Source organism: Triturus cristatus, chromosome 7 (assembly GCF_964204655.1).
Source record: "Triturus cristatus chromosome 7, aTriCri1.1, whole genome shotgun sequence".
Classification (NCBI taxonomy): Eukaryota; Metazoa; Chordata; class Amphibia; order Caudata; family Salamandridae; genus Triturus; species Triturus cristatus.
Window position 1 is genome coordinate 17699495 of NC_140590.1, and position 13449 is coordinate 17712943.

At 50.8% G+C, this 13449-nt stretch overlaps 1 protein-coding gene across 2 annotated transcripts in view; it reads right to left on the reverse strand.

Annotated features, from left to right (window-relative positions):
- VARS1 (valyl-tRNA synthetase 1) overlaps window positions 1-13449 on the reverse strand; it is a 246999-nt gene that overhangs the window by 58524 nt on the left and 175026 nt on the right. For both annotated transcript variants that reach the window (XM_085615512.1, XM_085615511.1), the window contains exon 21: window positions 7932-8057. In XM_085615512.1, coding sequence (XP_085471638.1) covers window positions 7932-8057 — 126 coding nt within the window. The remainder of the gene's footprint in view (window positions 1-7931; window positions 8058-13449) is intronic.

A 13449-nucleotide genomic window follows, 5' to 3' on the forward strand; every position in this document is an offset into this window, starting at 1 on the left:
CAGATGCATACTGGTAAGTAGCATATTCCATTCGAGGCATATGAGCTGCAGATTGTACACTTAGCATAGATTATATAGCAGTACCCAACCTTAGCGGCGACCACCGGTATCCGTTGCAGCTGTTTGAAAAAGTGTCTTTAGTACAGCCTGGCCCACCCTAGCTTGCTGCTTGGAATGCACATCTACACAGTAGTGTTTTGTGAAGGTGTGCGGTGTAGACCATGTGGCTGCTTTGCAGATGTCATCTAAGGGTATATTCCCTAGAAAAGCCATAGAAGCCCCTAACTTTCTTGTAGAGTGGGCTTTAGGAGGAACAGATAATGTTCTCTTTGCCTTTTGATAGCAAATTTGTATGCATTTTACAATCCACCTAGCTATCCATGATTTAGAAATGGGGTTGCCTTTATGTGGTGGAGAGAAGGAGACGAACAATTGTTTAGTCTTCCTGAAAGGTTGCGTTCTTTGTATGTAGTATAGCAACGCCCTTTTCACATCAAGTGTGTGTAAGGCCCTTTCTGCAACAGATTGGGGTTGCGAAAAGAAGACAGGTAATTCCACTGATTGATTGAGGTGGAAGGGGGAAATGACTTTGGGCAGAAACTTCGGATTTGTGCGAAGTATGACCTTGCTGTGATGCATTTGTATGTAGGGTTCCTGTATGGTGAACGCTTGTAATTCACCAACCCTTCTAAGGGAAGTGATAGCTACAAGGAAAGCTGTTTTCCAGGTGAGAAACTGTAGCTCACATTTGTGCATTGGTTCGAAGGGCGGACCCATTAGTCGTGTAAGAACTAAATTTAGATTCCATACAGGGGAAGGTGGTGCCCTGGGCGGAATTACTCGTTTAAGGCCTTCCATGAAGGCTTTAATAGCGGGCACTCTGAAGAGTGATAAATGCTGTCTGTTTTGTAGATAAGCAGCGATCGCTGCTAGGTGTAGGCGTATGGATGAATATGCCAGGTTACACCTGTGAAGATGGAGCAGATAGCATATGATGTGCTGTATGGATGCATCTAGAGGGTTGATTGTATTGTTACGGCAGTAAATTACAAATCTTTTCCACTTTGCGGCATAGCATTCTCTAGTGGTAGGACGTCTGGCTTCCATGATGATGTTCATGCAATCAGGGGGAAGGTTAAGGTATCCGAATTCTAGGATTTCAGGAGCCAGATCGCCAGGTTGAGCTGAGCTGGGTCCGGGTGCCTGATTTCTCCATGGTTCTGGGTTAGGAGGCATGGGGATAGATGCAGTTTTTGATGTGGTACCACTGACAGTTGTAGTAGCGTGGTGTACCACGGCTGCCTGGCCCACGTCGGAGCTACCAGAATGAGTGTGAGGGAGTGCTGTTGTAGCTTCCTGACCACTAATGGAATTAGTGGGAGAGGTGGAAAGGCGTATGCAAATCTGCCTGACCAGTTCATCCATATCGCATTGCCCTTGGACAATGGGTGTGGGTATCTGGCGGCGAAGCTTGGGCATTTTTTGTTTTCGTGGGTGGCGAAGAGGTCTATCTGAGGATGCCCCCACTGTTGGAAGAATGGGTGAAGAACTTGTGGATGCAGTTCCCATTCGTGTAGTTGTTGCGTTTGTCTGCTGAGCAGATCTGCCATGGTGTTTTGTACGCCTGGAACGTGCTGTGCCAGGAGAAAGATGTTTTGAGGAATTGCCCATCTCCATATGCTCTGGGCTAAGCGGGAGAGCTGGGGAGAGTGTGTCCCCCCCTGTTTTTGGATATAATACATTGCAGTCATATTGTCTGTGCGAATGAGGACTGCTTTGCCCGAAATCTGTTTTTGGAAAGATTTTAGGGCTAGAAAGATCGCCAAGAGCTCCAGATGGTTGATGTGGAGCGATTTTTGCTGTGGCGTCCATAGACCTTGCATGGTGAGGTGTAGAAGGTGCGCTCCCCAGCCGGAGAGCGATGCGTCCGCTGTTAGAGTCACCTGAGGAACCGGGTCCAGGAACGGCCGCCCTTTGGAAAGGTTTGTGGTGTTCCCCCACTGCAGAGAGTGATGTGTGCGGCCGTCCACCAACACCAGATCCGTCAGCTGCCCCTGGGCCTGGTTCCACTGTTGTGCTAGGCACTCTTGAAGTGGACGCATGTGGAGTCTTGCATGGGGCACTATGAAGATGCAAGACGCCATCATTCCTATAAGCTTCATAAACACTCTTGCTGGAAGAGTGTGTTGAGGAAGGAATGTTTTGCGTAAGGCTTGAATGCTTGTGATTCTGGCTGAGTTTGGATAGGCAATACCTTTGGAGGTGTCTATAGTGGCCCCGAGATATTGCTTTGTGTGAGATGGTATGAGGTGGGACTTTTTGGTAGTTCACCGTGAAGCCTAGCTGGTGGAGCAGTTGGATGGTGCTGTTTGTATGTTGCACACATTGGTCGTAGGACGCGGCTTTTATCAGCCAGTCGTCTAGGTAAGGGAAGACGTGAATATGTTGACGTCTGAGGTGTGCTGCTACTACTGCTAGGCATTTGGTAAACACCCATGGTGCGGTGGTGACCCCGAAGGGCAGAACCGTGAGTTGGTAATGTTGCCCGTCCACCACGAACCTGAGTTATTTCCTGTGAGAGGGGTGTATTGGAATGTGAAAGTATGCGTCTTTCAGATCCAAGGTTGTGAGGAAGTCTCCCTGGCAGAGGAGTGGGAGGACTTGCTGTAGGGTGACCATGTGAAAATGGTCTGAATGTATGTAGGCATTTAGAGGCCGGAGGTCGAGAATGGGTCTGAGGGTCCCGTCTTTCTTTGGTATTAAGAAATATAGGGAGTAGACCCCTAGATTTTGTTGATTGACGGGGACCTGCTCTATAGCGTGTTTTTGGAGGAGTGAGAGTACCTCTTGTTTGAGCAGTGTGGAATGTTCTTGAGACATTGGACGGTGCCTTGGTGGGATATTGGGTGGGGTAGATGTTAGTTCGAGACAGTACCCTGACCGAATGATTTGGGTCACCCATTTGTCCGATGTTATGGACTCCCATGTGTGGATAAAGTCTTGTAGTCTGCCCCCGACCGGAGTGGGATGGTCTGGGGGGAGCGGAGGGGAGTCATTGTGCGGGTGGGGTGGCAGAACGGGTGTTGTTGGTTTTGCCCCTGCCCTTATTGTTGTTGCCTCTGTAACCGCCCCTTTGATTGCCCTTTGAAAAGGTATTTTGAGGAGGGGACTTGTAGGAGGTAGAGGCGTTATCGGTGGAGGAGCCTCTGCCTGTGCCACGAAAGGACGAGCGTCGAAGGGAACGTTTAGAGGCTTGTGTTTGGAGTGCCCCCATAGACTTTGCTGTGTCTGTGTCCTTTTTCATCTTTTCCAACGCTTCGTCTACCTTTGGCCCAAAGAGAGTTTGCTGGTCAAAGGGGTGATTGAGTATGGACGCCTGGACTTCAGGCTTGAACCCTGAGATCCTGAGCCAGGCATGGCGACGAAGCAGGACACTTGTATTTATGGCTCTAGAAGCAGTGTCGGCTGCATCGAGGGCACACTTAATGGAGGTGTTTGTAATTAGTTTACCCTCCTGTATTAGGTCATGAGCCTTGCGCTTGTGTTTTTCTGGAAGGTGCTGCATAAGAGCCTCTAGTTCGTCATAGTGTGCTCTGTCATATCGCGCAAGCAGTGCTTGTGTGTTTGCAATGCGCCACATGTTTGCAGCTTGGGAGGCGGTGCGTTTACCAGACGCGTCCAGAAGTTTAGATTCCTTGTCTGGCGGTGGGGCTTCCCCTGAGGATTGGGAGTTAGCCCGCTTTCTAGCTGTGGAGACAACTAGGGAATCTAGGGGAGCAGGGCCCTTAATGTATGCAGGGTCTGTGGGTGCCGCTTTGTACTTCTTCTCTATTCTAGGGTTCAGTACTCTGGCCCTGACAGGGTCTTTGAACACCTCTGTAGCGTGCTTGGTGACACCCTTAAGCATGGGTAAAATAGAAGTGGATTTGTCTTGTATGTCAAATGTATCCAGTAGGAAGTCTTCTTCCACTGGTTCACTGTGCATGTCCACCCCATGGTAGTGTGCTGCTCTCTGCACTAAATGATGAAACCCTAAGGAGTCCTCTGGAGGAGACGGCCTGGATGGGTATAGGTCGTCCTGAGGTATATCTGGTATATCAGGGTTATTGTAATCCTCCCATGGGTCTGGGGTCCCTGGTGGAGTGGGATCCATTGGGGCGTCCGCCGGGTAATTGTCCGGGTCCCCGTCATCCGGATCTGGGGATGGGGCCGGATCGTAGTGAGGTGGAGGTGGCGGAGACCTGGGAGGGGGAGGGGGTGGAGGTGGTGGAGGAGGTAGGGGAGGCGGTAGTGGGAAGGGCACTCTGAGGGGTGAAGTAGCAGAGTCCTTCCTTTTGGGTGGTGGAGGAGGAGCCGGAGTATCAAGGAGTCTTTTCTTGATAATTAAAGTCAATAGTCCAGTCTTTGGATCTTTGGACAGAGTCTTTTGTAGAGGGTTTGGTGTAAACAGAGCCAGTGGCGTCGAATCGTCCGTCGGCACCGGTGATTTCGGAGCCGAAAGCTTCGATGGTTTGTGTGCGCCATGCTTTTTTGGGGCCTCCTGTTTTTTCGGCGTCGAAGGAGTTTTCGGCGTCGGAGCGTCGGTGCCGACAGATTCATGTTTGTGTTTGGTCGGCACCGAGAGTCCAGGCTTCGGCACCGGTGGCTTCGGAGTCGAGCTGGATATTGCTTTCTTCGGTGCCGGATGCTGTTTTTCGGCACCGGGCGTCGGCTGGCTCGATCCCGAGCTGCCGTGAGACTTTGGATGCTTCGACACCGAGCCCGAAGGTGGGGTGATCGAAGCTTTGGTCTTGGTTTTGCCCAGGCCGGCAGGCGAGGGAGTAACCTGAGTCTCTTTGGTTTTGGGCGCGGGGGTGGGAGGGGGCACAGTACTCACGGCCCGCTGCGCCGGTGTGATGTCCTCCACGTCGGAGTTGTCGGCTTCGGAAGCGCTGACGACGTCTTCTTCCTGCTCGGTGTGTGTTTGCCCCGAAGCTTCGGCGCCGTCTCCGAAGATGTCCGGTGGAGCTGCAGACGATGAGTGCGCCATGGTGCGTCGAGCTTTTCGATCCCGGATGGTTTTCTTCGATCGAAAAGACTTACAGGCGGGGCAGTCTCTGGCCTCGTGTTCTGGAGAGAGGCAAAGATTACACACCTGATGGAGGTCGGTGTGGGGAAATTTAGACCCACATTTTGGGCACTTTTTGAACGGAGTCCTTTCCATCGGCCGGGACCGGAGTCGAGGAGGGCCCGAAGGCCGGTGCCGATGTACGGGATGGAGAAAAGTGCCGCTTCGAGAGATGAAGATGATGATGAAGAAACTCGAAGATACGAGGATTTTCCGTCGAGGCTGGAACCGTAGAAGTTCGAAGCCGGAGCACGAAGTATCACATCCGAGCCCGATGGCGGAAAAAAACAATCTGAGGATGGAGCCGAAGCCCATGCGCAGTACGGACCGAAGGAGGAGTCACCAAACTCGTGACTTCCAAAGACTGTCCAAGAAGAAAAACAAACTGCAAACATCCGGGCCCAACACCAGATGGCGATCTATGCTAAGTGTACAATCTGCAGCTCATATGCCTCGAACGTCTGCCTTCTCTGTGTGAGGAGAGCTGCCATGGCGCTGCCTTTAGGCCATGTCTTTGTTCAGGAAGTCTGCCTTCTCTGTGTGAGGAGAGTTGCCATGGCGCTGCCTTTAGGCCATGTCTTTGTTCAGGAAGTCTGCCTTCTCTGTGTGAGGAGAGCTGCCATGGCGCTGCCTTTAGACCATGTCTTTGTTCAGGAAGTCTGCCTTCTCTGTGTGAGGAGAGCTGCCATGGCGCTGCCTTTAGGCCATGTCTTTGTTCAGGAAGTCTGCCTTCTCTGTGTGAGGAGAGCTGCCATGGCGCTGCCTTTAGGCCATTCTTTGTTCAGGAAGTCTGCCTTCTCTGTGTGAGGAGAGCTGTCCTGGTGCTGCCTTAAGGTCATGTCTTTGTTCAGGAAGTCTGCCATCTCTGTGTGAGGAGAGCTGTCCTGGCGCTGCCTTTAGGCCATGTCTTTGTTCAGGAAGTCTGCCATCTCTGTGTGAGGAGAGCTGTCCTGGCGCTGCCTTTAGGCCATGTCTTTGTTCAGGAAGTCTGCCTTCTCTGTGTGAGGAGAGCTGTCCTGGCGCTGCCTTTAGGCCATGTCTTTGTTCAGGAAGTCTGCCTTCTCTGTGTGGGGAGAGCTGTCCTGGTGCTGCCTTAAGGGCATGTCATTGTTCAGGAAGTCTGCCTTCTCTGTGTGAAGAGAGCTTGATTGGCTCTGCCTTTAGGTCATGTCTTTGTTCAGGAAGTCTGCCTTCTCTGTGTGAGGAGAGCTGTCCTGGTGCTGCCTTAAGGTCATGTCTTTGTTCAGGAAGTCTGCCTTCTCTGTGTGGGGAGAGCTGTTCTGGCGCTGCCTTTAGGCCATGTCTTTGTTCAGGAAGTCTGCCTTCTCTGTGTGAGGAGAGCTGCCATGGCGCTGCCTTTAGGTCATGTCTTTGTTCAGGAAGTCTGCCTTCTCTGTGTGGGGAGAGCTGTTCTGGAGCTGCCTTTAGGTCATGTCTTTGTTCAGGAAGTCTGCCTTCTCTGTGTGAGGAGAGCTGTCCTGGTGCTGCCTTTAGGTCATGTCTTTGTTCAGGAAGTCTGCCTTCTCTGTGTGAGGAGAGCTTCATTGGCTCTGCCTTTAGGTCATGTCTTTGTTCAGGAAGTCTGCCTTCTCTGTGTGAGAAGAGCTGTCCTGGCGCAGCCTTTAGGTCATGTCTTTGTTCAGGTATTGCTCTGGTCAGGGCACAGGCTACCTTGTTGAAATCAAATGGTCCAGGCCAAGTGAGTAACACAACATCCTCCTTGCTCTAGGAGGAGGATTCAAATCAGACAGTTCGCTTGGATAATCGAGGGGGAAAAATCAGAAAAGCAGCAAAGAGCGACATGCAAAAAGCCTAGAGACTGCAGCACCCATAACACAAAACCATATGGAACACACTTCAAACTCATGGGAGGGGGGTAGGAGGGACGAGGTAGGTGGGTATCTTTCTATTCATTTACCAAAGCATGCTCACTGTGACTCCACATAGAATCATCAAGCAGGAGTGAGGGAGCCCAGTCATGACACTGCATGGATTTATCAAGGAAGTGTGTGTAGGCAGTCTCCCCACCGTAGTTCATGTAAAAAGGCCGACAAATGACTGCTATAATCAGTTGCTACCAACCGTTAGGAGTCTGATAACCTGGCCACAGGGGCGGTAGCCACCAACATTAAAAGAAGGACCACTTTCAAAATATCAGCTATCTCAGCATGTAGACCAATTGTTGGGCGAATTATGTCAAAATATACGGGCCTACCACAATGGTAAAGTGAAGAGCAAGTGGCCACGTGGACATAGTGCCAAGGACTTTCAGCCTAGGTCTAAGGTTTCGGATTTAGTACCCGTTTTCTCAATCTGCCTCTCCAAGATTTCTCCCCTTCTGCCCACTGTCTACGATACCATGAAACTGTCAGCACTGTTGACCAATGTCAAACTGAAGACCTGTGGCTGCGAACCAAGGACGGATGGAGCTTTCTTTCAGTAGTTGCCAGCAGAAGTAGAGGTTTGCCCGATAAAACGAAATTGAGAAGACAAAATTAAATGCACAATCACCACGTCTTTCTCCAGTTTCCATCTGAAAACATTCCCAAGATTTTCAGCGCAAATGTTTAGATGGAATTGTACAAAAATAAAATCTCACCATACACACATACATCAACCAAATTATTAGCTTTATGAGTTTGTTATTTTTGATTAAGCTGCGATTACATACTATCTTAAAAGCACCTCATTTCAGACATTCAGATCTTAAGTCTACCCTTGCTGATTCCACATTGGTCATAGCGTGCCTGTGCAAGAGCTCTCCCAAAGTCATGTCTTCAATGAACAGTCCCTGGACCGTCACCGCTTTGTAAAGCCCCCTTACCTCTTTGAAGGGCAGTGTTCCCGTCAGGGTCAAACCCATCATCACCATTCTGGCCACCCAGAAGAAGAGAATGTCATGGCCTGTTTCCAGCAGCGTCCCTGGGTAGAAAACCTTCAGATCCTCAGTCTGCAATCAGAAAGAACAGGAGCTGAGAGGGGGCAACAGTGCCACAAGTCAACCGTACTGCAAACAGGTAAAGTGAAGTGGATGACTCTCTCATTAGGAGCGGCAGGCATGGGCATGGGAAGATGGCTGTCTTTGACCTGCAAGTATCGAGAATATAAAACATCAGACTCAGACTGGATGGGTCGGACCTGGAAGGTTTGTTCTCAGAGAGCTCTGAAGATGGAGCAGTCCAGTGAGAGGACTGAGCTCTGCATGTAAAGGACAGAGGTGGGAAGAGAAACACACGAAAGGATCTGTCACTCCATTCATTTTTGGAAGACTTGTAGGATGGAAAAAGAGATGTTGGCTGGACGTGAGGGTCTTTACTGTTGGAGGCTTGAGGATGGGATGAAGTGACCCTTTCACCTATTGGTCCGGGATCTGATGCAGATACATTCCTATGTGGTCCTCAGCTGTCCGGGGGTGCATCTTAAATCACTAATGTTTACCAGGAGCCTTCGATATCAGTATGCAAGTCTTGATCACTATACCACTATGATGCTAAAGGACTGATCACCTCACCCACAGGCGTTTTAGGTTCGCACTGAAGCACGAATATAGGAGAACTAAATCTCTGCTTCAAAGGACAGGGCTGGAGGGCTGCATGTGATCCCCTGGCATACCCCCACACAGCACCAAGGTTCTTTCTAGTGGATACTCTGCCCTTTCAGACACAGACCAGCTCTACTGGAGAGATGAGTTTAAATGTTTTATTGCATCTCCCCTGCTGTGCTCTTGGTCTACATGCCATCTTTATTTCCCTAGTCGAAGAAGAAAGAGCAGCATCATTTTTAGGTCTCGCCTGACCCAGGGCATGCGCTGGTCTGGTGAGACTTTTAGTAAGGGCGTCAAAAAATGCTACCATGGCCGGCCTAAAGCTTGCGTGCATGTGCGCGCGCTAACGAGCAGAGGCGCCATATGGTTTTCCTCGTCATGCTCATTAAGCGCATCGCTCGCCGCGCTTGATCGCGATCACTTTCACTTTCGCGGCTGTCACTAGCACTACGTCACTGTACGTGGCACACCTCCATTCCACCAGATCCCCATGATACGTGTCCCGTGTTGCATCTTTCAAATTAAATGCTTATTTTGGTGATTTAGCATGAAAATAGATGTTTCAAAACAAGAAAGTATCCATTTAACTGAGCAGATTCAATAATGGACCCCGCTGTTTAGCTGCTGTTGGGAAGGACTTGTCAAGTGTTCCATTTCTTGTTCAGAAGGCAGGTTTCAGTGAAGCTGTGTTCTGCTGTTTTGAAACGCACATTTGTTTGTTTACGTAAGTCGTTTTCACCTGCTTTCTGCAAGGCTTATGTAATACATTGGGCACTGAGCAGACACTCATTTACTGGAGAGAATGTTGGTTAAACGAAAGGCAGCAACGAAGCTGACCAACATGTTTGTTTACAAGAAATAACTCAAAGCCTTTTTGATGAAATTAGTATTTGATGGGACTGGTTGAACTTCTGCTAATTGTGAAAAATATTCCATAGGAGTGACATCGCCATGAAAAAATACACGCACATAACCTTTTTGATTGCGATTAATATATATTCGCGATACATATTTCTTGCATTACCCCTTTTTTGTTCTCCTCCACCCCCCTTCATAGTCTCTCCCATTATTTCTGCGTCAATTTTCACCCTCTCTCTTCCTCTCCCTGGACCTCACCATCTTCCACCATCCTTCCTCCCCCCCCCCCCCCCCCCCCCACCTGCTCGTTTTTTCTCCCCGGATATCTTTGAATAGCGGCGCCCTCTTAATATCCACCCATCTCTCTCCCCCCACACCCCCACTTTTCTCATTATTTCCCTCTCGCTCTTTCTGTCTCACTCACCGCCCCCCCCACCCCCCCCCTGCTCCTGTGCAGCTCGCTGCTGTCTGTGCTCGTCGCTGTGATGGATGCACCGCTGTACGTTATGTGGTTACCAGGCATCTCTGGCCGCTTTGATAATTCTACTATGTGTTTGTGCATATTTATTTTAAGTTCTGTCCAGAAGTGTGTGTGTATGCACCTTAGGTTCGCAAACCCTGCAGTGGTTACTAAGGGCAAGGAAGCAGTGACCTTCAGGAATGTACAGTTTAGATGTGTTCCTCTCTCGGTTAGATGCTGGTGTTTGCTTGGCATCTTTGCCATCTGCCCCACTGTCTTCCTTTCCGTTTCCCCTTTGTATGGAAAGTATTTAGCTCTGTTCGGGGCTCGAAGGAGAGCGCGGGGCCCCTCCCTGAAGGATTCCAGGATTTTATCTCCAATGCACGGCTCGGTTCACAATCTGGAAGTAACATCGTTGCCACTTGTGCTGTAACTCACGGTCTCAATACTCTGCCAATTTCCCTGCCTTCCACTTACCCCTTTTCCTTTCTTAATTTTGCCCAGTTTCTTGCCGCCTGTGTGCCACAGTTCCAGGACTTCTGTCTGCCCTGCTTCCCTGTGTCTCCTCTGCTTCCATGTCTCGCCTCTGCTTCCATGTCTCTCATGTGCTTCCCTGTCTCTCATGTGCTTCCCTGTCTCTCATGTGCTTCCCTGTCTCTCATGTGCTTCCCTGTCTCTCATGTGCTTCCCTGTCTCTCCTCTGCTTAGCTGTCTCATGTGCCTCCCTGTCTCTCCTCTGCTTTCCTGTCTCTTCTGCTTTCCTACTTCCTCTATGTCCTCTGCCTCTCCGTCTCCGTCTCCTCTGCTTCCCTGTCTCTCCTCTGCTTCCCTGTCTCTCCTCTGCTTCCCTGTCTCTCCTCTGCTTCCCTGTCTCTCCTCTGCTTCCCTGTCTCTCCTCTGCTTCCCTGTCTCTCCTCTGCTTCCCTGTCTCATGTGCTTCCATGTTTCTCCTCTGCTTTCCTGTCTCTCTTCTGCTTTCCTGCCTCCTCAGTTTCTCTGTGTCCTCTGCCTCTGCGTCTCCTCTGGTTCCCTGTCTCACCTCTGCTTCCCTGTCTCACCTCTGCTTCCCTGTCTCTCCTCTGCTGCCCTGTCTCTCCTCTGCTGCCCTGTCTCTCCTCTGCTGCCCTGTCTCTCCTCTGCTGCCCTGTCTCTCCTCTGCTGCCCTGTCTCTCCTCTGCTGCCCTGTCTCTCCTCTGCTGCCCTGTCTCTCCTCTGCTGCCCTGTCCATCCTCTGCTGCCCTGTCCATCCTCTGCTGCCCTGTCCATCCTCTGCTGCCCTGTCCATCCTCTGCTGCCCTGTCCATCCTCTGCTGCCCTGTCTCTCCTCTGCTGCCCTGTCTCTCCTCTGCTGCCCTGTCTCTCGTTCTCTGTCTCCTCTGCTACTCTGTCATCCCTGCTTCCCTCTTAGGGGGTAGCACAGAGAGGACTACCGTAGGCTCCGAGCTTAATAATTGTCGCTAGCAATGATAAAATTACATTGTAGGTCAAGGAGAGGATGTGGCTAGAGCGGCCGAGTTTGAAGTTGGAGAACCAACCAGGTTCGAATCTCGGCGTCAGCTCAAGCACCCTGCGATTCGGGCAAATCACTTAATGTTATGTTACTGCAATTTATATAGCGCAACAGCTGCCCCAGTAAAGGGGCGTCCCGGTGCTGACAGCAGAACAACTAACACAGAGGTAGAGGCAGGCGACACGGTGGGAAACAGGTATGTTTTAAGGGCCTTCCTGAAAGCAAAGTAGTTAGTGTGGCTCCGAATGTGGATGGGCAGCAAATTGCCCTGCTGCGGAAGGAGCGGCCTCCTGCCCGCACTCTCCAAAACCTTGGAACCCTCACTAGGTGCTGGCCTAATGAGCGGATCTGACGTGTGGGGACGTAGGGGGTAACTAAGTTGGCAAGGATACTGGGGGTGTTGAGTTTTAGGGCTTTAAAAGTGATGCAGAGGGTCCTAAATGCAATTCTCTAAGCCACCGGCAACCAGTGTAGCCGGTGGATGGTGGCTGACACTGGGCAGGACCTCCGCAGGCCAATTGGAGATCTGGCTGCAGCGTTCTGGGCCCGTTGGAGCCGCGCAATCTCGGCCTTATTTGCCCCTAAATACAAAGAGCAGGCATAGTCCAATATGGACATTATAGATGCCTGAATGATGGTCTAGCGCGTGGGTCGGTCAAAAAAGCCCAATAGGGGTCTGAGCCCCCGTAGAAGCACAAAACAAGTCCCTGCTACCTTTTTGGTTTGGACTCGGTAGCTGAGGGATGAGTCCAACCATACACCCAAATTTTTGACGGCCTGCTTGGGAGGGGGGCGCTACCTAGGCTTTCTGGCCACCAGAGTTCGCTCCACAGACCATGGTCCTTCCTCACCAACAACACCTCAGATTTACTGGCATTCAGCTGTAGGCAGTTGGCGGTCATCCACTCAGCGACCACCGCCAGGCGTACCTCTCGGTGTCGCTTGAGAGTGCCACCACCAGCTGAGTGCCGTCGGCGTAGGAGACCATGGTCAGTCCTCTATTTCTGGCCAGTGGTTGGACATAGAGATTGAACAATAGGGGGCTGAGGGAGGAACCCTGTGGGACACCTTGTTTAATGGGGTGTGTGCCTGAGGCAAAAGGGGGAACAGTGACCTCAAATGACCTCTCGCTGAGAAACGATGTGAGCCACTTCAAGGCCAGGCCGACAATCCCGCCTCCTCCAGGCGTTTTAACAGGATGGCATGGGACACAGTGTCAAACGCGGCACTGAGATCCAGAAGGATCAGTGCCGACGTTTGCCCAGCGTCTAGAGCAGACCAAAGATGTTCTGTCACAGCCAGGAGGGCAGACTCTGTGCTGTGGCCAGGTCGAAAACCATTCTGGGAGGGGACCAGCGTGTTGTTCTTGGTCATGAAGTCTGAGAGGAGTGAGTTGACATGCGCCTCCGTGATCTTGGCTACCCAGGGGAGTAAGGAGATGGGGCGATAGTTTTCAGGCTTGGCCGGGTCCAGCAGAGGTTTTTTAAGCAAAGGTAGCACCTTGGCCTGTTTCCACGTCTTGGGCACAATTGCTGTGGAAAGCGATATGTTGATTTCCTCCTTTCTCTACCATCCTTTCTGTTTCCATATTCTTTCCTCTTTCATTTATTTGGTAAGTAAAAGACATTGTCATTTACAACGCCAATACCTCTAACTCTCATAAATGCGAGACCAATTTGCATTGCAAATGCTTGTCCGTAGAGGTGGACAAGTCTAAGGAATACTGAAAAGAGATTGAGTTAGACACGGTTTCTGCCATTTGTCCTCACTCCCTCGCCTCTCGAGCCTGCCACAATATTCTGAGCTCCCAAAGGACCTTTCAGCTGTAAAGAGGTAGAGTATTGAATCGCACACGCCTCGCTCCAAGAGACATGGAGCACCCTGCCCCTGGATGAGACGGAAGAGTATTGAATCGCACATGCCCCGCTCCAAGAGACATGGAGCACCCTGCCCCTGGATGAGACGGAAGA